This window comes from Marmota marmota, unplaced genomic scaffold (genome assembly GCF_001458135.2).
Source record: "Marmota marmota marmota unplaced genomic scaffold, marMar, whole genome shotgun sequence".
In the NCBI taxonomy this organism is placed as follows: Eukaryota; Metazoa; Chordata; class Mammalia; order Rodentia; family Sciuridae; genus Marmota; species Marmota marmota.
Window position 1 is genome coordinate 7,401,553 of NW_026000222.1, and position 25,269 is coordinate 7,426,821.

A 25,269-nucleotide genomic window follows, 5' to 3' on the forward strand; every position below is an offset into this window, starting at 1 on the left:
GGGGCGCCCTGCACCCGCACCACGCTGCCGGCGGCCTGCACTTCGACGACCGCTTCTCAGACGAGCAGCTGGTGACCATGTCCGTGCGCGAGCTGAACCGGCAGCTGCGCGGGGTCAGCAAGGAGGAGGTGATCCGGCTGAAGCAGAAGAGGCGGACCCTGAAAAACCGCGGCTATGCCCAGTCCTGCCGCTTCAAGAGGGTGCAGCAGAGACACGTCCTGGAGTCCGAGAAGAACCAGCTGCTGCAGCAAGTCGACCACCTCAAGCAGGAGATCTCCAGGCTGGTGCGCGAGAGGGACGCGTACAAGGAGAAATACGAGAAGTTGGTGAGCAGCGGCTTCCGAGAAAACGGCTCCAGCAGCGACAACCCGTCCTCTCCCGAGTTTTTCATGTGAGTCTGACACGCGATCCCAGCTAGCCACCTTGATAAGTGCTCCGTGGGGGTCCGGCTCGGGTGTGGGCTTGCTAGTTGCAGAGCCACGCTTGCCACCACCTCGCCCCCTCCCCTACCGAGATCGCCCCCCTTGATCCCTGCACACACACACACACACAACACTGCTCAGAGTTTGTGGTGGTGGCGACTGTTTTAAATTGGGGAGGGAATAGGTGTTTGGCTCTTGGATTGCCAATCTGAAATTCCCCCGTAACTTGCTAGCTTTTTTTTTTAACCCCCCCCCCCCAGACTTGCACAATGTTCAAAGATCCCAGCAGAGTTCTCCATGTGAAACATTGCTCACCTTTGAAGCCCGCATCATTCGCATAGTATTTTTTTTTCTTCAGTTCATGAACTGGTGTTCATTTTCTGTGTGTGTGTGTGTGTGTGTTTAATTTTGTTTGGATTTTTTTTCTTAATTTTAATTTTTGGAGCTTGCTGTGTTGCCCAACCTCCACCCTCACCCCTCTCCACCCATCTTCTCCTCTGAGATAAAAGAAAAAAAAAAAAGAGCAAAGTTTTTTTTTCCTCCTCCTGAGTTCTTCATGTGAGATTGAGCTTGCAAAGAAAAAAAAAAATGTGAAATGTTATAGACTTGCAGCGTGCTGAGTTCCATCGGGGGTTTTTAGCATTGTTATGCTAAAATAGAGGAAAAATAACCTCATGAACCTGCCACAATCAAGCCTGCATCAACCTGGGTGTGACTTGTGAGTTTTGGCCTTATGATGCCAAACCTGAGTGTTTAGTCTGCCATTAAAAAAACAAAACAAACAAACAAACAAAAAACTCATTCTCATCTCATGCATTATTATGCTTGCTACTTTGTCTTAGCAACAATGAACTATAACTGTTTCAAAGACTTTATGGAAAAAGAGACAATATATTAATAAAAAAAAAAACCTGCATGCTGGACATGTATGGTATAATTATTTTTTTCTTTTTTTTTTTTTCCTTTGGCTTGGAAATGGACATTCGAAGACTTAGAGCATGGCATTCATACTTTTGTTTTATTGCCTCATGACTTTTTTGAGTTCAGAACAAAAAAGTGCAACCCTAGAGCCTTCTTCCCATGAAAGTTTGCATCTGCTCCAGCTTTGAGTTACTCAGAACTTCAGCCTCCCATTGTAATGCACTGAAGGCATTCCTTGTCAAGATACCAGAATGGGTTCCCAATTGATCATGGCAAACATTAAGAAACACTTATTAATGTTTTCTTTTTCATAAGAATTATGCCTCCCCCCTTTGGGGACTTAAATTGTGCTGTTGCCGAAAGCAGTCTAAAATTTATTTTTTAAAAAAAGAAATCTGCCCCATTATTTTTGGTTTGTTTTATTTTTATTATTATTATTATTTCTTTATTTTTGGCTTTTGGTCATTGTCAAATGTGGAATGCTATGGGTTTCTAGTATATAATTTAATTCTAGTTTTTATAATCTGTTAGCCCAGTTAAAATGTATGCTACAGATAAAGGAATGTTATAGATAAATTTGAAAGAGTTAGGTCTGTGTAGCTGTAGATTTTTTAAAAGATTGATGCACTAAATTGTTTACTGTTGTGATGTTAAGGGGGGTAGAGTTTGCAAGGGGACTGTTTAAAAAAAGTAGCTTATACAGCATGTGCTTGCAACTTAAATATAAGTTGGGTATGTGTAGTTTTTGCTATACCACTGACTGTATTGAAAACCAAAGTATTAAAAGGGGAAATGCCCCTGTTTATATCTGTAGGGGAATTTTACATTCAAAATGTATGTTTTGTTTTTTTTTCAAAATTAAAGTATTTGGGACTGAATTGCACTAAGATATAACCTGCAAGCATATAATACAAAAAAAAAATGCAAAACTGTTTAGAACGCTAATAAAATTTATGCAGTTATAAAAATGGCATTACTGCACAGTTTTAAGATGATGCAGATTTTTTTACAGTTGTATTGTGGTGCAGAACTGGATTTTCTGTAACTTAAGAAAAAAATCCACAGTTTTAAAGGCAATAATCAGTAAATGTTATTTTCAGGGACTGACATCCTGTCTTTAAAAAAAAAAAAATGAAAAGTAAATCTTACCACAATAAATATAAAAAAATCTTGTCAGTTACTTTTCTTTTACATATTTTGCTGTGCAAAATTGTTTTATATCTTGAGTTACTAACCATGCGTGATGTTCCTATGTGCTTTCCTTTCATTTTCAATTCTGGTTATATCAAGAGAAAGAATAATCTACAATAATAAACTGCATTTTTTTTTTTTTGATTCTGTACTCAGTTTCTTAGTGTACAGTTTAACTGGGCCCAACAATCTCATAAGAAATATAAAATGCATCTTTCTCTCCAGAGGAAGGATAAGTAGGAAGAACAGGGAGACAGTCATTCAGGGTGAAGCTATAGGCTGTGCTTGAGGCAAGGGAGCTGGCCCCATAGAATAATTAATCATATTTAATATAGACGTAAATTATGACCTGTATTTTGTTTTTGACCTCAAGTTTTCAGTTTTTAAATGAGTTGAACTATCATAGTCCTTTGGTGGGGAAAAAAAATTAAAGAAAGAAGGAAAAGAAAAGAAAAGAAAAGAAAAAAAAGGTAGAGTCGGCTTTGGCTTTCTGAATCCAGAAGCAAAGCCCTCTAAGAGAAAGTGAATCTGGCAAGTCGGCCTATCAGAGATGGCTTGGGCACAGATGCATCTAATGGTAAAGATAAATAATTCTTGTCTTTTGGCTGAAATTGATTATTTTTCCTTCTTTCCTTATACACCATGACTTTCTTGTTAGCGAGGCCTGATGAGATTGGACATCAACACTTGGGACAAATCAAAGTTGTTTGTTTTGTTTTGCTTTTTGTTTGGGGGACTTTTTAAAGGAAAATTTTCTTTTGAAGGATTAGGCTGTCACTGCCACCAATTCATATTATTCCTCAGGATGCTGAAGGAATATTCTGTGGTCTGTGCATTCCNCTTTTTTTTTTTTTTTTTTTTTAACTTTTAAAGATCATTTATCTGAAATAGGAAAAAAAAAAATCTACCCCTTACTTATATAACTCCCGGTTCATATCAGATTTAAACTGTGTTATCAAATCGTATTTCACTGTAACTCTTCAGTGGAGAGCCTCCACTTAGACAAGCTGGTAATGATTTCATATCACATTAGCTCCAGAAATATAAATAGAAAATAATGCCTTCGTTGAAGGGAGGCTCTACTTTAATTTATTGGTATTTATCCCAAACAGACTGTGTATGGGGGCTAGCTTGAAGATCATTTGGGAAGATTTTGGCTACCCCTCACTAGTAGAACTCCTAAGCGTTGACCTATTTTAAATTGACACAAATCCATGCAACTAATGTTACAAATTCAGGCGGCCTGCACTCTTGGTCAACTTCCCCTAGAAACTAACAGAATGTTAGACAAAGGGGCACTGTTTAAAAAATATAGCCAAACATGATGACTTTTGTTTTATTTAGTTTTCAATTCTTAAAAAGAAAAAAAAAAGAAAAAGATAATATTGCAACTCCGAATGAAGGCCTTATGTTGAAGAAAACAGGTTGTGCTTGGCGCTGGCTGGCTGGTGAGTGCTGGCCTCTCTCACCATGGGGCTTCCTCTTTTTCATAGAACACGAAGACAGTGCTTACTCTCCACATTTTTACCTTCCTTTCTGTGCCAGTTTGGATTCGGTTCCTGAATCCACACTTAATTGTGCCTCACAAAAGTCTTCATAGCAAAGCTACCCTCGTGTGCTGGGAGTTAGCTCTCCTCGACTTGGGAGATTTTTGTTCCTCACGCTCCCTCTGAAGATGCAGAAATAGACATGTCACTTTTATGAAAAAGCTCAGCATCCGATGGGAGATGTTAGGCAAACACATTCTCAAGACAAGAATGACATTCAGGACACACTTGGTGCAGTTCTTTCATGAAGAGTGAGACCTGGTTTGGGAGAAAAATATACATAGTTCTGCAATACTTAAGGAATTTGATAGAAATCTATAAAGCAGATTCAGTATAAGTCTGTTTGGGCTCCCAGACATTAGAAAATGAAAGGAGTGCTGGCTTTAAGAGCAGGTTAACTCAGAGTGAAAGGCATTTGGGGAGGTAATGATTACTAAAAACTTTGAAAGATAGTGAGAGGAAAACACAATTTTTTTTTTAAATAAAGAGCTCCTAAATCCTGCCTAGGTGCCCGTCATTACAAATAAGTTTCTAAATTTAAAAAAAGAAAAGAAAGAGAAATCATATAAGGAAATCCAAACTTTTCCCTTTACGCTACATTTGAGTTTTTGTCTAAATAGTGTTAAAATTCCTTTCATTCCAATTACAGAACTGAGTCCACTTGCAAGTTGGAGACATCAGTGGGATACACCACATTTTGGAAGCCCCAGCAATATATATTTACCACTATGTTCACAAAATGAAATTTATGTGAGAGCTGTACATTAAAATATATACATATATATATATATATACACACACACACACACACACATATTGTTAATTTGTGGTTTTGGAGAACACCTTACTCCTGACTTTTATCATTTATCTGAAATAGGAAAAAAGAAAATCTCCTTTTTAAAGAAAAATTATATTAGAGGAGAAGGTTGTTAAAAGTATGACCTTCTCACTAATTAAGAATTAACTATGCCTCTTGTCTGAGGGTCTCAGGCACAGACCCTTGGAAAGGGCACGCATGCTTTTCGATTTATGATGCACACAACTGAACAGGTGTGATTGTTTTAAAACCTGGAATATTAGTTTTTAAAATGCACTGAAATTACCAATGTGTATATGTACATGTAGATGAAGAAAAGTTTGCCAAGGGGGCAACAGCTAACATTTTAAAATCATGCAGACCGTGCACATTCTAAACAGCAAATTTTCATGCTACATCGTTTCCCTGGCAGAGAAGTTTCCTAAGAAGAAAAATACACATATTTGACTCCCCTCTCCAAACCAATGCCACCTCGGGCAGATGCATCGGAGGAGCAGGGCACCTGGTTCTCTCATGGGCCCTGGGTCGCATCATATGTACTGTGATGACAAATGCATTCATTTACCAGAGCTGTAAATGAAAGCAATGTGTGGCCAAATACAAACTTAGCAGACTCCCTCTGTGTGCTTTCTCGTTCCTCCCTTTCTGTTCCCCAATACTCACAAAATTCACCACCTTTTAATTTCCCCGGCTTTTTTGCATGTTTCCTTTTTCAAAAATCATCTCATCATTTTTTACAATGTATCTGACACATTAATATATTGGCATCAAATAGGCAGAGTCCTCCTTCTGCCCAGCAGATAAATCTGCTATGTAGACCTCATTTCCTCCCTGTCTCAACTCCATAACCACCTGGGCCTCCTTTCAATGTATACTCCCTGGATGGGAAATCTCTATTTATTACTGAACACATGGTGATAACGCACCAATCTTTTCTCCCTCGGACCCTTACCTTAGCAGCATCAATTCGAGATTCTTCTGTTCTTAAATAGGTCCTCCCCTCGCCAAACCACTAGCTTTACTGCTGCAAACAGTGAGGGGAAAAGGGTAAATGGTGGCCACCCTCATGAGCGTGGTGCCTACCTGTCTCAGTAGCCACATTCCCAGCATTTCCTCGTCTAAATAACTGAAGTTGCTTAGGATGTATTCAGAAGCTCTTAGTACAGTATAAGGGGAAGCTTTTGGTCAAGGCAAACTGTCTTCCATATTCACAATGTCTTGGCTGATATAATGTAGTCCTGAAGTATCCTGGGTCAATCAATATATTTAAAAGTCTGATATGTCCACGGATATATTTTTCGGGGGGTGGGTACTGGTAGTTAAAGACTAACTGAGATAGAATGGAAGACAAAAATACACATGAGTGACAGACAATCTTCAGCCTTTTGACGGCTGAAGAACACACTTTCCAGCTCTGGGGCCTGAGCTCTACTAATAAACCTTCAGTAAGAGGGATAGGAAGTCAACCTGGCCAGCTTTGGATTGTTGATTTGCAAGGCTCCCTACTGTGATTCGCTTTCCTTTGATTTAAAAAAAGAAATGATTTAGCCCTTTTCTTGGAAGAAAGGTTAGTTTTTTTAGTTTTGTTTTGCTTTTTGTTTGGGGGACTTTTTAAAGGAAAATTTTCTTTTGAAGGATTAGGCTGTCACTGCCACCAATTCATATTATTCCTCAGGATGCTGAAGGAATATTCTGTGGTCTGTGCATTCCTTCATGTTGTGAGGAAAATAAGAGAAAGCCTGAGGTTTGTTTTCACTCTCCACCCTTCCTCAATCCAGAAGATTTCTCAAGTGAGGGCAGGGGTATAAGTGGCCAGAAGAGAGGTGGCCCAGGGTCTGGCCATCCCAATCAGGATTTGTTTGTTTTTGCATTTGTTTAAAAACAGAGCCTTAACCCACCTTCCCCATGACATTGCTTTTTCTCACTTTTGATATAAATCTTCAAAATCCACACATCAAACAGCCCCAGAAAAGGGGAATTCTCTGCAGGCGTTGCTCCACCCCAGCTCCTGAACAAACCCAGCACTGTGTGGCAGTTTTTCAGTAACAGGGGTAGGAGACATGGGGAGAGAATTTCAGTCTCCCAGGCTGTCTCATGATTGTTGGGGCATGAAGAAGTACGGTCCTGCCACAAATTGGGAGCATCTTTATCCTTTAGAGAGGAACAAAACAAAACAACCAAACAAATGTGAACAAATCAAATGGCTCCTCACCAAGGCATAGCCAAGTCTTGGTTCCTGTTCCCTGCACCATCTGTAGAAAGTGATAAAGGAGGGAAGCAGGAGAAAGCAGGCCTTTGAAGGCAGGAGTCCTGGAAAAAGAGAGCCCCTGTGAATTCCACTCGTTCAGGAGCCAAAGTCAGAGCCAATATACATGGAAGCCTGATAGAAGCAAGGCTTGACTGTCCATTTCTTAAAAAAATATACACACCTATGTTCCCTTGTAGAAAACAATTTTGGGAACCAAACCCAAATAGAGCGCTTGAAGGAAATCACTACTGTCTTCACTTCTGGGCATTTATAAATGCACCAGTCTGTGACTCGATGGTGGTACTATGTTGGCCTAGTCAGACGTACTATGCCAATATTTGTATAGTCCCTGCACTGGGTTTTATGACATCATGACAGTTTTTTTTTTTTTATTGTTTAAATTTGAAAGCCCTCTGGGTGTTTTGCATAATTCTGCCTTGGCGACCAAGGCTGAGATAGAAAGCACACATCAACAGCACACCGAAATCAGATCTATGAATTTGCATCAGAGTTGGACAGTTTTAAGAAACTCCCAAAACATTTCCACAGAGGCTCTGATCGGAATGCAGCTTCTTACTCAAATCAAAATCATCTACGGAGCACCTCTTCACTTATTCCGCACAAGTCATTTTCTTTGCCTTCTTTCTTTCTTTTTTTTTTTTTTTTTGGTTAAATAACAATTTTTCTCTATAATTAGGATTTTGGATTGCAAAATCGCATTCCTCCCTTCTGCGTAGATTCAGCTTGGATCTTTAGCTACGATTAGAAAAGGGTGTTAATTCAAGAAAGGAGGAAGAGGGAGAGGTGGTGTCAGCCAGAGATTTGGGGAAAAGAGGGGGCGGAGAGGAAATGGTTCTCAGTGTTCACCCCACTCCTCAGGCTGCCCCTACCTCCAGCCCACGCACCCGGGATTTCACTTCTGACTTTCTCTAGTCTAAATATTCTGATTCTCAATATTGCCTGTTTCCAAGTTAAGATTCCAAAAACCAGTTTTTCCTTGTGATTGGTTCTTTTAGTGATGGAACAGAAGAGGCCAGGAAACCTCACAGAACTAGGCAGGGAAGAGGGAAAACCTCTGTCCTCAGATTCTCCCCACAGCGATGGTTGTAAAGGAAGCCCTGGCGCCTGAAAAGACGTGACAAGGGTACAGATTCTTCTCTTGCAACCAATATTTGCCCTGGTTGGGTGTGACCACATCCCCGTTTGGAGGCCTGTAGAAGTGGGTTTCTGACCTCCTTTGGGGGACTCACCAGAAAAGAAACAGGCCTGAGGCCTCCAGGACCGTAGGCTGCCTCAAACTAGGCCCAGGGAGAGGAGGAGAGGAAGGGGCCCAGTGTGCAGGGGTCCGGGAGAGTATTGCTGACAGAGGCCAACCTTGGCTTATGACCCCCAATAGTCAGGGCTCAGCTCAGGTCATTCTCAGGGTCCCCTCCTCTGGTCAGGAAGGATCTGTTTACAGGGTGACTGATAAGCTGCTGACAGGCCCTGAGCTTCCCACAGATTGATAAAAACAGTGAGGTCCCTAGCTCTGGGGTTTGGGCCCTGTTCTATCCCGGTATTCTCCTCATGATTTTCAACACCATCCATGCCTGGTCACGCAAGGCCATAAGAGGGCTTAAGGGGCACTGACCTCAGGCCAGGAAGCAGTCACCAAAGTTGAGGCCTTGCACCACATAAGTCCCTCCTGCCACAATTTAAATGCAGACAAAGGCAGGGGTGGGGAGATGTCTGGGGAGCTGCTGAGAGAACGGCTGGCTGAGGTTGGGTTCCAGAATGTGAAACTCAGGTCTTAAAGGCTGGGGTGAAAGGGAAGTCACAAGGATGCTGAGATTAAGGGCCCTGCCAGTTTCTGTGCACACCCCCACGCCACAGCGTCCCCCACGCCACAGCGTCCTCCCCGCGCCAGGTCCTTTGTACACCTGCCTCACAGGGCCCAGTCGCCCTAAACATTGCTGCCTGGAGCTCCATGGCCTGAGCTGAGCAGGGGCTTGTGCCCTGGCCTCCCTCTGGAGTCTTCTGACGGGTGCGCAGCAGGTGCGCACGGACTGGAGCCAGGATGACAGGCCAGGGCAGGCAACTGCCTGAGGTCACCAGGAAGTCCCTCAGGGCCGGCCCCAGCTCCAGGCCCAAGGCGGAGCCCAGGGTTGCGGGTGCGCCCTGGTCGCTGCAGGCAGCTAGGGCCCCCCGCCAAGACGCCCAAGGCGCAGCCAGGCGCGGGGAGGCAGGAACGAGGCCCCACCCAGCCCCCTCAGGGCCCGCGCCGCTCCCAGGGGGTTCGGGTCTCCAGTGGAATTTGGCTTACAGTTTCCCGGAGGACTTGCCCTGGCCTCTGCCGGGCAGCCGGGCTTGCAGATCTACCCGCCTTTCCGCACTCCTAGGTGGGCGCATGCAAGGAGGGAGCTGGAGTCTGCGCTGAAGGCTCTGCCCTTCACCTGGAGACCCCCGCCCCACCCGCGAGCTCCCGGGAACCTTCTGTAAATAAGATCATTGGTTCCAGATCATTTGATTTTTTACTCATTAATTTTCTGGCCCATTTTCCAGATCTGTCCCCCTCTTTTTCTCCCCTTTGGTTAGAGACAGAAGCAGGAGGGAAAAGAGAAAGAGGGAAATCTAGAGAGCAAGTTTAAAAGTCCTCCTGGAAATGGCGATATGGTCTGGGTTACCCGTGGTGTATATACAAAGCCAGCCACGCAAACTTTATTAGGATTCTTCCACCAGGGCCAGGAATAGGCTCCAGACATTTCCCAGGCATGCAGAAGCTGTGTCCGGAGGACAAACTTTGAAACTCCTAATTTCAAGAAGGATCTTTTTTACATAGGCCCTCTTTCTCATAGGGAGCTTGTGTCAGGGGTTGAACTAAGAAAGTCTCATGGCGTCTTCATACATACATCTCCTTTTCCCTCTCTCTTTCCCTTTTTCTTAGAGAAGGATTTATTAATGAGCAGATAAATATTTTGAAACTAAAACAGTGATGTATGCATCTGAAACACTTTTACAGGGTCAGATTAAAAAAAATCCTTTGTGATAGCACAGGAGAAAAAAAAATATCTGGGGTAAGCATTTTGAGATAGAATTTATTAAAAGGGGATATTTGTTTCCTTCCATTTTCAGGCAATGAAGGAAACGTCTTCTTTCATCTGCCATTTATTTATTTATTTATTTATTTATTTAATCTATGAACCCCTTTAAAGTGCCTTTGCAGTGGGGGAAAGCTATTAACAGACAAACTTGCAGTTTCTACTTTTGAAGCTAACTAAAGTGATCACAGGGCAGAGTTAATGGGTCTACTCTGTTCCTTGGTAGACATAAGAACTTGGTCTGAATTCTGTCTTACTCAGAACAACCTTCCCATGTGGGTCAGCTCCCTCCACCAGACTTTCCATAACTTGGAGGGTGTGGAGACCCAGGAGACGTTTTTCAGGGTACGCTGTCTGTGTTAATTCACTACACTTCTGAAACCTCCCTTGCATTATCAGTACACACTCTTAAGCTATTTAAAAAATATTCTTCGGTGGTTAGTGTAGGAGGCTCAGTGCTGTCAGACATCTGGCTTAGATTACACCATCGTGGTCCAGCTTGAAAAATCTCCTCTCACTCCCAGGCGAGACCCCCTTGCCCTCATCACCCTTCCCCAGTGACCGATCTGGGCAAAGGTACTGAGAACAGAGAAACCACATGGCTTTTGGACTCTGTTCAGGTGTGCAAACAGAACTCCCCCCTCCACCCCCCCATTCTGGCTTTTGAAAGTAAATGCCTTGATAACTGGATGGGTTCCCCAGGTAGCAGGAGAGTAGAGGTCATCTTGAGGAAAGTGACACCAATGATCTAAAAAGGACATCTACTTTATGAGATTTCAGGCAAGAAGCCAAATATTGCATTTAATGAGGCTGATTCTTTTTCTCCAAAAATAACGGAGACTATCAATGATATGGTCAGGAAGGAGAAGGGGGCATTTTTGCAAGACTCTGTTCAATTATTGCTTTGTAATATTTTTCTAAAATTGAAAAATGCCTCACAAGTATATGATCTCATGTAAATATTCCTTGCCGGAGCTTAACAGATGTTTGCAATGCCCCAGAGGAACGACAGCAATGTTCTCTCCAAAATTTCTTAAGCTTTTAAACTCTATTCACTTGTATTTCTGAAAGAATCTGTTGTTTCTGGAGATCTTTAAGAAAGCATCTTAATTGGAAAGTTTATATAGTCATTGTTTTAGAGGTTAAGTATTTGAACTTCAAATGGAGACCAATTTACTTTACCGATACACTTTTGAATTTTGTAATTTCCGTATATGTCTTGTTTCTTTTTGACCCCCCTTTTCAAAGAAATAATATGTTTGACGAAAGATTAATACATGAAAAAGAATTTGTACCTTAAGGCTCTAAAAGCATTTGTACCATGAAATAGGAATGCAGGCACATAATGTATTGGGGACAGTTCTGGCAGATATCTAGGGTCAGTTTTGTTACCCAAGCATTTTAGGGCATTGTCTTACTGTTTAGGGAAAGAGCATTTGAAAGAATCAGACAGTTACAGTGAGTGACAAATTTTGGTGAAGAAAGACCATGTGTTCAGTTACAACTGCCTGCAGACAGCATGTGGATGGACATAGTCTATCTGTTCACACCAATTGTAAGGTACTCCAAATAAAATACAGGGGATTAAAGAAAAATAACTGACTATCCTTGTTGGAAAAAAATTAGATTGACTTACTAGTTTATTGTAGCTATTATACACAGATTTGCTGTAACTGTGTTGAATTTTTAAATTAGATTTTAAATATATTTTGACAGTCTGAATTTGTATAGTGGGACTAACTATAGGAAGCAATGACAGGTCTGCTTTGTTATTAAACTGCTGTCTGGAAAATATTGGGCTCTGTACAGTAAATGATCATTATTTTGCCACTTACATTAGTACAGCTAATGGCAATAAGGGTTTTTTGAACCATAGAAAGCTAACTACTTTGAATTACTGTGTTTTGTTATTCATTGTGAAGCAAAACGTCTTTTTTTTTTTTTTTTTTTTTTTTTAAGCAACCTCATTTTGGTATCACTGTTCTAAGTACTCCCCGCTAGGAATTTAAACAGAGAAGTGGTTAATAAATAAAGGGGTAGTATCTAAATGGTTCTATTTGTTAAGAGAACGTTTGCAGTTAAGGTCGGCAGTGTTAGCAGGACAGAGCAGAGCAACAGAGGAGCGGGTAGAAAATGGAAGAGAATGTGGCCTAGTTCACTGCCTGCCAAAGCTGGACCGGGGGTCCTCTAAGGGATGGGCCATCAGCAATCGACTGTGAATGAGAAGCCCATCAGAAATGATTGAATCCTTCCCACATGGAACCCAGAATCTCTTGGGTCCCTTTGAACTGCAAACAGCTTCAGGACTGACCCAGACTGCAAGGCCGGTGGGTTCAGGCTCCCAGTGGGGGAGCCAGAGTCCAGAGGCAGCCACCAGCAGTCTAGGCCACCCCCTTCCATGCCAACCCCTCCTCTGATCTGACTGGGCTGAGGCCACCAGGCAGAAGCAAGTGGAACTAAATCAATCTTCTTTTGGTCCAACTCTGCCCTTTTCATAGTTACGCTGCCATTAACGTACTGTCCTTGAAACATTCTTCATGGTTATTAATTACCCTTTGTTTATTTTAATATATTTGCTAAATCAGGTACCCAAGGGAGTCCTCTACATCAGTGATGTGAAAAGTCCAGTTGCCTGAAGTCAAAGAGGTACATCTTGATTTTTGATTTGCATGCGCTTGTGTTAGTGAGTTTGCCGTGAGAGGAGAAATTAGCCAGCAAGCAGGGAATGCTGCTCATTCTTTGGGTGTGAAAAGTTCCCGTTTGGAATAGTTTTAGTATTTAGGTTTCACATGCACCCTACAACGTGATACTAGATGCAGCAGAGGAGTCATAGAAGCAATGTGTGTGAGAACCAGCATGCATTCATTGTCTGTATTTATTTCATTACATCGATGTCACTTACAGAGTAATTCAGTCTAAGTAGATCTCAGATCTTTGGCTTGATCCCACATAGTGTGTTGACACTGCAAAAGGTGAATGTCAGGTCATTTGGATGAATCCATGCAACTGGCATTCATTGCCCTTGGGTAGTTCTACCTGGGCCTAACAAATATTCCAAATTTAGAGTTGCTTATAATTTGGTCCAGACTCACATTTGGAAAATTTAATATAATTTCAAAGCACAGTGTGGCCTTCCTTCTGCATCCAAATGTGTCTCTGGAACAACTCCCCACTTCAATTGGAGACAGAAGGGGAGGGGAGGAGACAAGTGGGAAACAGAAATCTGATTTTCATCTACTAAAAAAAAAAAATGAAATTGAGCTATTTAAATGGGTTTTCAATTACAAGTATCCCAGCATGAATTTAATTATAAACCCTCTTCATTTGGAGAGGTAGACTAACACCGTCACACCAATAATTATTTAGTGTCGTAGTTCTATGTATTCTTGTTACCTCTCATTGGCTAATGGCACAGAGTTTTTTTTTATTATTGAAATTTTTGCTTGCTGAGAAATTTGCATGAAATACATTTTTTTTTCTTTTTGGTTCCTAGTGGAAACTGAGGGGGGCAAAAGTCACACTGTCAAATTGCTACTCTTTGCAAAAGAGGCACTTTAAAGATCTGGCAAATGGAGAGCTTTGGAAAAACAGAACTCATTTCTTCTCTCTATTCAAAAATAGTATCTGATTACTTACTACTACATGCTGCTATGATGAGAGTCTCGCTGAATAACTGGATTGTGAATGTGAAATATTGTTTCATTGCTAACCTTATATGAAATTAACATTTTCTTTAATAGTTTCCATACATGGATTTTAATTCCATGTATACCTTTGAGGTTTACTGATGTGTCTGTGTGAGCGCATGCAGTTCCAATACTTTATTCCTCTCTTGTTCTCATCTTTCTAATTGCAATTTGAAAATGGCCGGTTCAATATGATGATCTAGGACCACAAAGCCACTGTGCAGGCTTTGTGACGTTGAAACCATCCGTTTTGAACAAAGAGTTAATGAACTTTAAAAGCAAGGTTCACACTGGTCCTGACCCTCCTGGTAATATTTCATATAAGGTTACTGGTGGGAGAGAAATCAAATTTCAGCTGTGAACATGATTGACAGGGAAGAGAAAAGAAGAGAAAGGCATTTGGTCAGATGGGGAATTTGGGGATGAGGAAGACAATTCCTTGAAGTTCCTCTGTGATATTAGATATTATAAGCTGATATATGAAAAGTTCAATACTTGGTCCTCTTGGGGGAGTTACTTAGTTTATTTTCAGAAAGTCACTTTGGTTAAGGGATTTCAGGAGTGAAAACCAAAAAATGGTGAACCACGAGGTTTTCTTCTCTTTGGCTAATTCCTACCATGTTCAGGTTTGTGACTTATTTCCAGCAGTTTTCTAGGCTAAGGTCTGAAAAGTAAATCACAAGCCATTAGGGGAGCCGTTTAATTACTTTTCATTTATTCTCAGAAACACGGTCCAGATTATATAATGGTTCGTGGACATATTACAAAATATTCATCCCAAGTGGTATCGCAAAAAAAGATGAAATTTTCCTTTTTGGTAGCATCCCTTGATCCTGACTAACATTTTTCCATGAACGCCTGGTGCAGCCTAACATATGCAAATCGACCCCGATGATGCATGGTGTATCAAGACTGCGCTTTCTGGAGGAGGTCTTCTAACCCGAGATGCACACTCCACCCTTCTTGTCCACCTTTCACCCAGTATGGCCCACTTGATGGAAAGTGTTTATAGGTAGCATCGCTGCTAACTGAGGTGCGATTGTTGCCATGGAAACATGTAAGGACACTGTGTGACCCTCACATTCAGGGTGGTTCTTGGATGAGCCTCGGACTCTGTCTGCAAGTTTGAATCTTCACAAGGAGATGCCCTACAGCCCATGACTTGCACCGAGCTGGAAAGCAGGTCTTCCAAATGTGCTCTTGTGTGCTAGGTGCTGAAACCCCAGTAGGGAAGGGGGTGACAGATCTTAGCCAGCTCAAGTCTGTGTTCTGCCCATTTCAGATGTTCCTGACCTTGGCTCAGACCCCTCTGGATGCAGCCGAGCCTTGCAGAGCTGCCTTGAGGAAGGCAGGCGTGATACAAACAGGGGAGAGGCCCGCTGTGGCTTTGCATTCACTTATAGGGAACACTGATGGGACCCGTAGAAACAGCATGTCCTCGGTTCCAACGTACCCATCAATTGTTTCTCTAGTCTTATGGCTTGGACATGTTTTACCCTGACCGTACTTATGTCAATGGTAGGAATTCAAAAGGCTGTCAAATGTGAGGAAGGCATTGCTGTCTTGTGAGTGTGGATAAACTAAACCACAACAGAACAAAACCAGCCCAAGTGCTCAGAAACCTCGTTTCTATTTTGCTTACTCTTCTTTCCGTGTTGCCCATAATCTTTCAGAAATAAAATGCAAAATCCTGATGCCCAGTGTTGACGGGGTGTCTCAACACACCATGTGTGACTATTTAGTTCAAATGTAAAAGTAAAGAGACCTTAAGCTGGTGTCCCTGGCGGGAAAGGCTGGTCTTGGCCCTGTCCTCACTGAAGCCTTCTCAGGGCTTCTACATACTTAGTTCTCAGAATTAAACTCACTCACCCACAACCAGAGCAGGAGCATGCTATCTTGCTGAGAGATCTGCAATGGGACCCACCTATCACAAACTCCATGATAGAACTCAAGCATGTTGCATCAGGGTGTCTATCTAACAAAATCAAGGGGAGCACTTCTGTTTAAGGTATTTCATTGTTCAGACTTCCCCTGACTGCTTTTGTTGTTGTTGTTAGTTTATTTCTCTCGTGCCTTTCTATATCAGCCACCGCACTCCCTTTACATAGTCTGGCTAACGTCTTCCATTCTCCAGACACTGGCCCACGACCGAGCTGATTCAATCAATTAATTATAGCAGAAGAACTGGTCTAATGATGCCACACGAACGTGTATTATTTTCAGCCAACTCTGGTATACTGTTAGCGGGGTGGACTTAAAGAAATGTGATGGATTTGGGGGGAAGAAAGGAAGAAGGAATTTCTACATGAGTGCAGGACTCATTACTTAAAACAATGATGCTTCTGTAAAAAGCTTTCCTTCTAAAAGCACGCCGTGCACTCCGTCACCTGCCAAAAGCTCAGATTTACTGCTGCTGTTCGCAGACGCCAGTGTTGAAACTCCCTTCACCTGCAGCTTGCTGAGTCTCTCACTTCCTCACTCCAAAAAATTGCTGTCAAGTTGTTGTTTTGTGTCTGCATTTTTTTTTTTTTTTTGCTTTTCCTGGCACCTCATGAAATTATCAGCAATAAATGAGCTAAGCACCAGGGTTGAGGGTTTTGTTTGTTTGTTTGTTTGTTTTTGCTTTCCATTTTGTAATATTTGGAAAATGCCAGGACGAGGGAAACCCAGGGGGAAAATTCAGTGTGCCTCTCTAGCATCTACAGGAAATGTAATAAAGCTATTAGCACTTAGATCCTCGCAGATGGGAACTAGACTGCCCCCGGTGGGGGGGGGCAGGGCCCAGTTTCAGGTGCTCCATGGGAAAAATCAAACCGGCTGTGGGATTTACAGTTCTCCTCAATGGGGACAAGATGGCCACTGAGCAGTCACCTCAGGTGTAAGCTGCTGGAAGACATTCTCACCTGATTAGGAATCCAGGGCGCATCTTATGACACAGTCACTGGTAAGGTGAGGCAGACACGTCCAAAAACAGAGGCAGAGGGAGCTGTTGGTAGGAATTGCCAGCATCTTCTATTAATGCGGTCATTCCCATGCAGCCAGTGACGATTTCGAGTCATTTCAGTCTATTGAAAAGCAGGGGAAGTTCATTTGCTCCCAGGTAGGCAGCGAAGGTGAGAAGTGAATTGATCCGAAATGCTCTGAGAAATTGACCCTGAGGTCGTCTTCCTTCAAATTGGGCGCTGGGCTGGAAGTTTCTGTTCTTCTTCTACCTGCGTCCAGCAGCAGGGCCGAGTTGAGGTTTGTGATTATTTAAAAGGATCCTAACGCCGGGCTGACTCGGCCTCTGTAAAGTTAATCAACGCAGAGTCCCTGTGTTACCCACGGTGGTTGATTCAAGGGCTGGAGTCTACACTGCACAGTGGTGTGCCTCAGGCTTGCTTATGCTTCAAATGAGGTTCGTTCCTGATGTGCAGGAAATGGGGGAGAAACCTAATGTTAGGGGTCTTGCTGGGCTGAGTGTTTTGCATAGAAAAGAATTTTCTGTCTATTTTCCCTACTTTTTTTCTTCTTTACTCTCTCTCTCTCTCTCTCTCTCTCTCTCTCTCTCTCTCTTTTCATGGAGCAATTGGGATTCTTTCACATCATTTTAAGGTGCTCATTGTACCTTGAGCAGGCTGGACCATGAGCTGCCTCTGGGAAGGCGCTTAAGTTCACTGGCAGGGATGCTTGGCACAGCTGGCCTCTCAGCAGCGACGGAGCCAACAGAGGTTAGAAATCTCCTTCCCCGAAGTGGACCTTTGTGACCCAGCCTAAGACTTGCTTTATGAGGCTTTGCGTCTGTGCCCCGCATGCACTTGAAGTTCTGTGCCAACAGTTGAAGGCTGTTTGTTGAATTGTTATTATATTTTTCCCCCCAGACTTTTCGTATCTTCTTTTTCTTTTTCTCCTTTTCAAGCTCTGAGCAGTTTTTTTTTTTTTTTTTTTTGCCATGGTCTAGAACAATAAGAAACTAAAGTGCATGGGCTATCACCAGCTTTATCAAGGCGTTTATAGGGTTGAGTCTGGCTTTGCCCTCCTAGAGCGAGAGGGTACAGGATGGGAACAGGATTTCTCTCACTCCTTCTGAGAAGGAGACACACCCTATGTTCAGAGCCCTTTGACATCTCATTCTTTCCCTAGATCCATCACCTCCCCACCTGCTCAATATTCTCTGATCCAAAAGAACCACTGCATCAGAACTTCCATTTCTGCAGCTTTCAAAGTCCAGTACCCGCTCAGGTGAGGGTGGTAAAGTGGTGGCTAAGCATGTGAAGTGCTCAGACATTCCTCCAACTTGCTCCACTGGCAGTTGGGGAGCCTAGTTATTTAGAGTGTTAGATCTGTTTGCTCTGATCTCTACTTGCTTGGTAACCCCTCATCCAAGGGCAAAGAAGGAAAGTGGTCATGATATACTGCAAGGTCTGTGCTATAAATCACCCCTACAGATTTGTGGGCAAATAATGCACCCAGATCCCGAACTGGGCCGTAGGATTAGAGTTGGAGAGTGCAGGCCTTGACCCTGGAAGAAAAGCACAGGGCACAACTTGGCTCCTGCCTGAGAGTGGGAAGTTGTACAGAGGCGTCATGAAATGTCACCCTGTTCTGGAGAAGGAAAAAATAAGGAAGGATTTGTTTTTCGTTTTTTCCTCCTATTTTGTTTGAGTCAGCTGGTGTTAATAATGAAACGCCATCCCCGTTGCTGAGAAGCTTTTTCTAAGGCATGGGTGGGGAGCAGGGTGGGCGTCTGGTTCCTGCAAGGGGTTTCTGGCTGTCTCCACTCAACATTTTACAGTGTCATTCATGTAACTGTGCACCAGCATCCTTTTCTTCCACAATAAAAAGGCACCTTCCTATCATTGCACCATTAACCCAGGGGATTTTCACTTTAGCAAAGATGGGATCCTAGCACGTGATTTCATTGTAAATTCGGCAGAAGTTATTCTCAGAGCCATTGAGGATGCAGTTATTCTGAGAATGCCTTTTTTTTTTTTTTTTTTTACTATTTCTTTAAAATTTAATTGGGATCAGGCCACTAGGTGCTTCTGACTCCAAGGTTTCTTTTTCCTTTTCTTTCTTTCTTGTGTTATTTTTTGCTGTTTTGTTATGCTTTATTGCAAGCTGCAATAAAGAGACTTGTAATTTATAATCAAAGTTTGGTATAGTTAAGCTAAACTGTAAAATCCCACCTTGGGGTTTTGCTCATAAAATAAATATTAAAAAAATATATAGCAATGAGTCCTGTACACTAGCGGCAATGTCAGTGCACATTGGTGTTTGTAGATATATATGGAAGGAGTTTGTTTCAGGGTCTGTTAAAGCTGATTCTGAAAAAGCATCTTCTGATCCCACGACTCCTAAACATCCAAGTAAGAGGACACACTGCTGAGAACTTCTAATCTGCTACTTAGACTCCATTTGTAATGCACATTACCTTGTGTCTTCAGTTGTATACGTGTGTACCGAAGGGTCAGGACATGCATGCTAGAATTCTCTGGAAGCTGTAGTACTCCTTAGCTTGGAAGACTTTTTTTCTTTCCTTTTCCCCCTAACAAGGAAGCTCATTTAGAAAGAAATGTTTATGTGAAGTGCTTGTCAGTTGGCATTTTTACTGGTTTGCTAACCCAAAGGTAAAATATAAAGCCTTGGCTTTTCCTGGCTGGCTTGTTGTTACTAGAAGGGTCCCTCCCTTGTTAGCTTGATAAATAATTTTACTAGAGGGACTCTGCTGTGTTTTTATGCTGGCTGTCTATTTTCTGCTTGCTGCAAATAAATTTCCGTACTCAGAGGGCACTAAAACTCCAAACACATGGTATTTTCCCATTTTGCTGCTGGTCTCCTGAAATATTTATTCCATCTAGTGTTTTTAATTAATTCTTTAAAGGAAAAAACATAATTCGTAATTAATATCCAACCAAAATTATTTACTTATTGCTTGGACCTTCGGGTTCAAATGTGGAAGGGCAGTTTAGGGGAGGGCTTCCTGTCAAACTCAGCCTGATTTCTGTCAAGTGAGAGGCAAGTGTGATTTACTGGGCGACCTAAAGTTTTCTCATTCCATTTTTCCTTGTCTGTCTTCCCACGTTTAAATATTAAGCTGTTAATATGAGAAATGAACAGGGCTATAGAATTCTATCTAGAAACAAGGCGCCGAACAATAAAATCTTTAAGGGTGGAAAAGGATACATGCTGTGAAACTGGAGAGGAAATTGATCATAAGTATCAGTGAAAATATTGACATCCACCTGAGTCCCGGGTATTTAGTCCCGGCATTGACGAGCAGTGAGAGGGTCTTGGTGTGGCTCTCCGGAAAAATGGGTCCCTGGCCTGAGCCTCGACACACACACCCCAAAACATTGCAGTGCAACAAAATGTTGTGTATAAGTTACAAACACAATGGCCATACCACATTAGAGGCACACGGTGTCGTGTGTAATGGAGGATGGAATTTATGAATGTTAGTAAAACGAAATCATTTTACGTTAATGCCAGGTTATCTCATTCATTGAAATTTATTTCTAGAGAAGACGTTCTACTGGTTATTTGCTAACTGTTACTTGTTTATTAGCAGGGTTTTATGTTCTGAAATTGGAAAATATATATATATATTTTTTTACAAAGGTACCAGAGACATAAATTTTCAACTGGAGTGTAGGCACGTGTAACCGGCGTCACGGGTATTGGAGAGTCTGAGTGAGTGATTATCTGGAGCTCAGGTTTTTGCAAAGATTACCCAAATGAAGAGGAAAACATAGAAAAGGGGTTTCCTGAGTGAGTCATGGAGATCCAGTCACAATTTAGAACATTTCTTGGGTTTTGGACTCTAATATTCATTCAAAAATTTTTACTACAGATTTATTTTTTCTCTAACTTTGAAAGTATAGAGACTATTATGAGAATCAAGAACATTTTTTTTTTTTGTATTTAAAGGAGAGTTGGTATTTAGCTTTCTCTGGTCTCTTGGGGACAGCACCAGTTTGTCAGGAGTTAGAGAAAACTTCCTTGGAGTTGAGGACAAGGGTGTTCTGCCCAGTCTTGCCCCTTCAGAGGCCGTCCAAAGCTGCGTAGTCTTGAGATCCAGCTACTCTGGGTATTGGGTCTTTCTTAGGAGCCAACACCTGTGCCATCTTTGATCCTTAAATCAACCATATGGGCAGGTATTTTAATCTCCTCTATTCAGTTGAGGAAACTCAGGCACAAAAGCAATGAAGGTGACACTGGACCCTACACAACAGTTATGCAGGTGTTTCTAAATAGACACCAGCTGCCCCTGTCCTGCCCAGTCTGTCCCTCACTCCACCATTGCACACCCCATTGGTAACCTCCATGTGTGCAGTGGGAGCCCAGGGACCCCTTCCTGCCTGGTCATCTCCATCTGTGTGGGGTCAAGTGAAGCCAGAATAAAACATGAATCCTCTGAGCCGTGTCTGGAGGACAGGAGCCGTGACCGCTCACAGTCTCCATCCCAAGGGCTCTTCCAGCTCTAAAAGCAAATGATCCCGTGGTTGGATTTTGGTAGGTAATGGAGCCAACTTTCTCTACTCAAAAAATAAAGATTGTCATTTCAAACACATTTAAAAAATAATAGATGGTACATTTCCTTAATACTTTGTAATGTGTAAAGTGTCAGGTGCACAATTGGCACTCAGGAAATTGCTGGATAGTGAAGATAAATCCACATTAAATCACTCCAGCGAAAGCCCCATCTAATAAAAAGTTGTCAGCAAAATCCGAAGTAGCACTGAAAAGAACACAGAGTTTCCACATCTGTAAGATAGGGGTAGTCCCTCAAAGGCCTGTGCAAAGGATTAAATATGATAATGTATGTAAAACACCTGAGTTAAATATGATAATGTATGTAAAGCACCTGGCACAGGGTAAACACCCTGCCATGCTTGACCATGGACAGTGTTATATAGGATGAAAATTTGACCTTGACCTTGCAAGCTGTGGTTTGTATTAGAATAACTTTGCTATTATGATATTGGACTTCCCCCCTCTGCTTTAAAATAAATGTTTTCAAAATTGAAAAATTGAGAACAATAGTTTATATCTATTGTTACTCTTAAAAAAAGAGGTAATAGAGCTATTATCTGCTTTACTTTTTATCCCTGAAAAAATGAAAAGGCCGGGTGGGGGGATTGCTATGCTTTGAGGACTTTTGTGGCCAATGATTTGGAGAAATTATGGATTAACGTTAAACATGTAATTTTGGTATCGTCACCTCAGAGCCTTTATATGCTAATGTGTATATCGTGTGTGTGTGTGTGTGTGTGTGTGTGTGTGTGTGTGTTGTACCAACACAAAGGGTGCCTGATATTTTCCAAATTTATATGAGTGTAGGAATTGTTCTTTAGTTAGCCATCTCGCGGAAAGTAGCTTTGTGTGGGGATAGGTTTTTAAAAAATAGTTGCTTAAAGTATTGAAGTTCTTATTATTGTCTTTAGCACTGAAGAACTCTTTCATTAGTCTTCCCCTGTACCCTATGTTCTGAATGATTCATCTGTCTTTCTAAGTATTCATTTTGTTTATCGGATCAGCATGATCCCATGACGTGTGTTCCAGAGAAGAGAGCAGTCATGGGGTGATCCTGTGTGTCACAGCAATGGGAATGGCTCATGGCTCCCCATAGGATTTCAGGAGCCCTGTTTGGGATCCTCTGCTCTGATACAAACCCTGGATGAGCCATCCAAGACATCAGAGCTACTGTAAGGAGTGTTTTAATTTCCTAGGGCTTTGCCCAGGGATTCTTTAGAAACTGCCTTGAGGTTTCTGTACCTTTGTTATAGGGATAAAGGTGTCTATTATGAATATGAAATAAAACCTGGCATGGAGGAGAAACAGGGATAGAGTCCATTCTACGTACCTCTTTCCTCCCGTCTTTCGTTTGGCACATCTGCCGTTCTCCCTACAAACCCAGCTCAGCATACCCTCAATTCCCACCTTCTCCCCTGCCTGGGTCCCACGGGAAACATGGCCTTTCCTCCAAAGTTCCACGCACAGGTTGGTTGGAGGTTTTAAATTCTAGTTGTCTGCAGAGATAGAGGTTCACTCACTCTCATCCATTCAGCGGTGGCTTGGGGTGGGTCCTCACGGCCAGCTGCCTGCCTGCCCAGTCAGATATTCTGAGAACGGGGTTGAACTAGACTCCTACTCTGGTTAGTTTCCAACACAGGGGAGGGAAAGGGGTACCTGAGACTCATCTGCATTTCTTTTGGAGACAGCAATGAGAGGGCTTGAGGCATGTCCAATCCTAAGGAGGTCTCTGATCCTAGACCATGGTGGTCAGCCTGGGGTCTTCTGGTGTATGGGGGTGGGGGTTGAAAAACATTTACATCCTGCCCCAGAACAAGTAAATCAGAACCTTTGGGGGTGGATGGTGCTCAGGCATCAGTATTTTTAATTTTTAAGCAATTCTCAGAAATTCAAATGTACAACCAGGCCCGAGAACTCCTGGAGAAGGGTCCAAGGGACATGGTAAATAAAGGAGCTGCCGGTGATATTCCCACATTTTAATCCCATGTCTGCCGACTCAGCGTTTCCCAGGTCAGTTTAAAATGGAGAGGGATGAACAATTGCTTTGTTTCTCCCCTCATTCTCTGGCCTTCCCAGTGCTCTATTAACATCAATCTATACTTTATAAGCAGTTGGATAAGGTATCCCCAGAAAGGAAACAGGAATCGGAAGCCTCAGCTTTAAGCCTGTCTTGGCACTAAGCAGCCCTTGGGACCTGAGTGGGTCACAGTCCCCTGATTTCCTTGCTGGGTCTCCTTCTTCTCTTTTGCAAAATGGGTCAAGTGACTGAAAATCAAAAAACCTTTGCTGTGTCTACACAGTCAGCTCACCCATCATCCTTCCCAGACCCAGCGTGTGAGCCATGGGATCTACAATGGATTTGAGCTGGTAGAACGGCTAATTTTAACAGTGTAATTTTTCAAAAAATTTTCTGCATACAAAGGAGAATAATGTATTTAGCTTTCAAGTTACAAGGATAGATGTATTCCTGAATTATGCGTACAGTCTTCTGTGGACTCGAAAGAGATATTTGTTTTATTTGTCATCATTATCCTCAGGTGCTTATGTGGCATGCAGCCGGGTTGTAGCAGAAACGGGAGCAAGGGAAAATGACCCCGGCTCCCGTTAACCAAGAGGTAGGATCACACATAGATTCTCAGACACATCGATTCTCCACTAAAGCACTGTGTTAAGCCACAAAAATAATGGACCTTTGTTGAGGACACTCGTGACCTACCTAGTGAGACAACCGTGCCCTGAGTTTCTTCTCTCCTCTTGGACACTGTGCACCGTGGGCACAGAGTTCACACCTCATATATTCTTGTGTCCAGATCAACCCCATATCAGCGAGTGGCATGTAGTAGTTATCTCAAAAACTTTCCAGAAAGCTCAGGGTGCACGTGGATGAGCAATTAGGAACACAGACCAGCAAACCAGCCGATGATCAGAGCCCGCAAAATTTGCGAAATGCCAAAGAGAATGGCATTTCAATCTGTCAAAATTAGAAATCATTCTCTTAATCTTCTCCCAACTTTTCAAAAAGACCCCTCTCCTGTCACTTTCTGGTCACTGTTGTGGCTACGTTTCCTTTCCTGGACAGCTTGCTAAGCGCCCTCCGCACCAGGGCTCTTTCTGAACGTCCTCTTTTGGAGGTCTATTGAAAATGGATTTTTTGAAAATGCACCTTTTCTCTGATGGGTTTGCCTCTGAGTTGTGAGGATTTAAGGGTTTTAAGATCCAATTCCACCAACACTGTGCACCACCTATAGCACAAAATGAACTTGGCAGTGGGGCTTTAGATGACACCGACGGGTCACTTAGGTGTCGAGGAGGAAGGATTACCCTGAGCATGGACCAAGATGGAGAAACTGTGGCCAGGTGAAGAAATTGGAAGGCCAGACCAAGGAGGGGAGGGAAGGGAAGCCTTTGTGACAGAACAGAGGAGTGAGCCACTGTGACCGCGCCCTGGGATAGAGCACGATGCCCCTTTCTTAAACCCTTTCTGCCCAGAATTCATTTTCCAAGGGGGAAGCCATCCCGGTAGCCCCTCTGCTCATTCCACCTGTCTCTGCTCCACACTCTCCAGCAGGTAAAAGGGGCCGAGGTGGTTCATTAAGGCCAGTGGGGCTCATTGAGCTGAGCCAGCTCCTCTGGCTTTTTTCCTTTTCCCATATCATCTGCATTGTCACAGCCCACAGTATTGGGGGGAAGAAAGGGAGGGGCATTTTTTCAAAGAACTACAAGGGGATTTGGTCACATGTCTGCCATTAACATCAATAGCAGACGCAGGGCAAAAATGCCTGGCACGTTGCTACACACGCCTCTTTGAAAAAACGTCCCCTCTGGTGTTGCTACCAGACTCCCTT

General features: G+C 42.7%; 1 protein-coding gene across 1 annotated transcript in view; it reads left to right on the forward strand.

Annotated features, from left to right (window-relative positions):
* Positions 1-2: 2 nt before the first annotated feature.
* Maf (MAF bZIP transcription factor) overlaps positions 3-25,269 on the forward strand; it is a gene marked incomplete at its 5' end in the record, with an annotated part of 42,253 nt that continues 16,986 nt past the window's right edge. The window contains one exon of the mRNA XM_048792411.1: positions 3-391. Within this exon, the coding sequence (XP_048648368.1) occupies positions 3-391 (389 nt within the window). The remainder of the gene's footprint in view (positions 392-25,269) is intronic.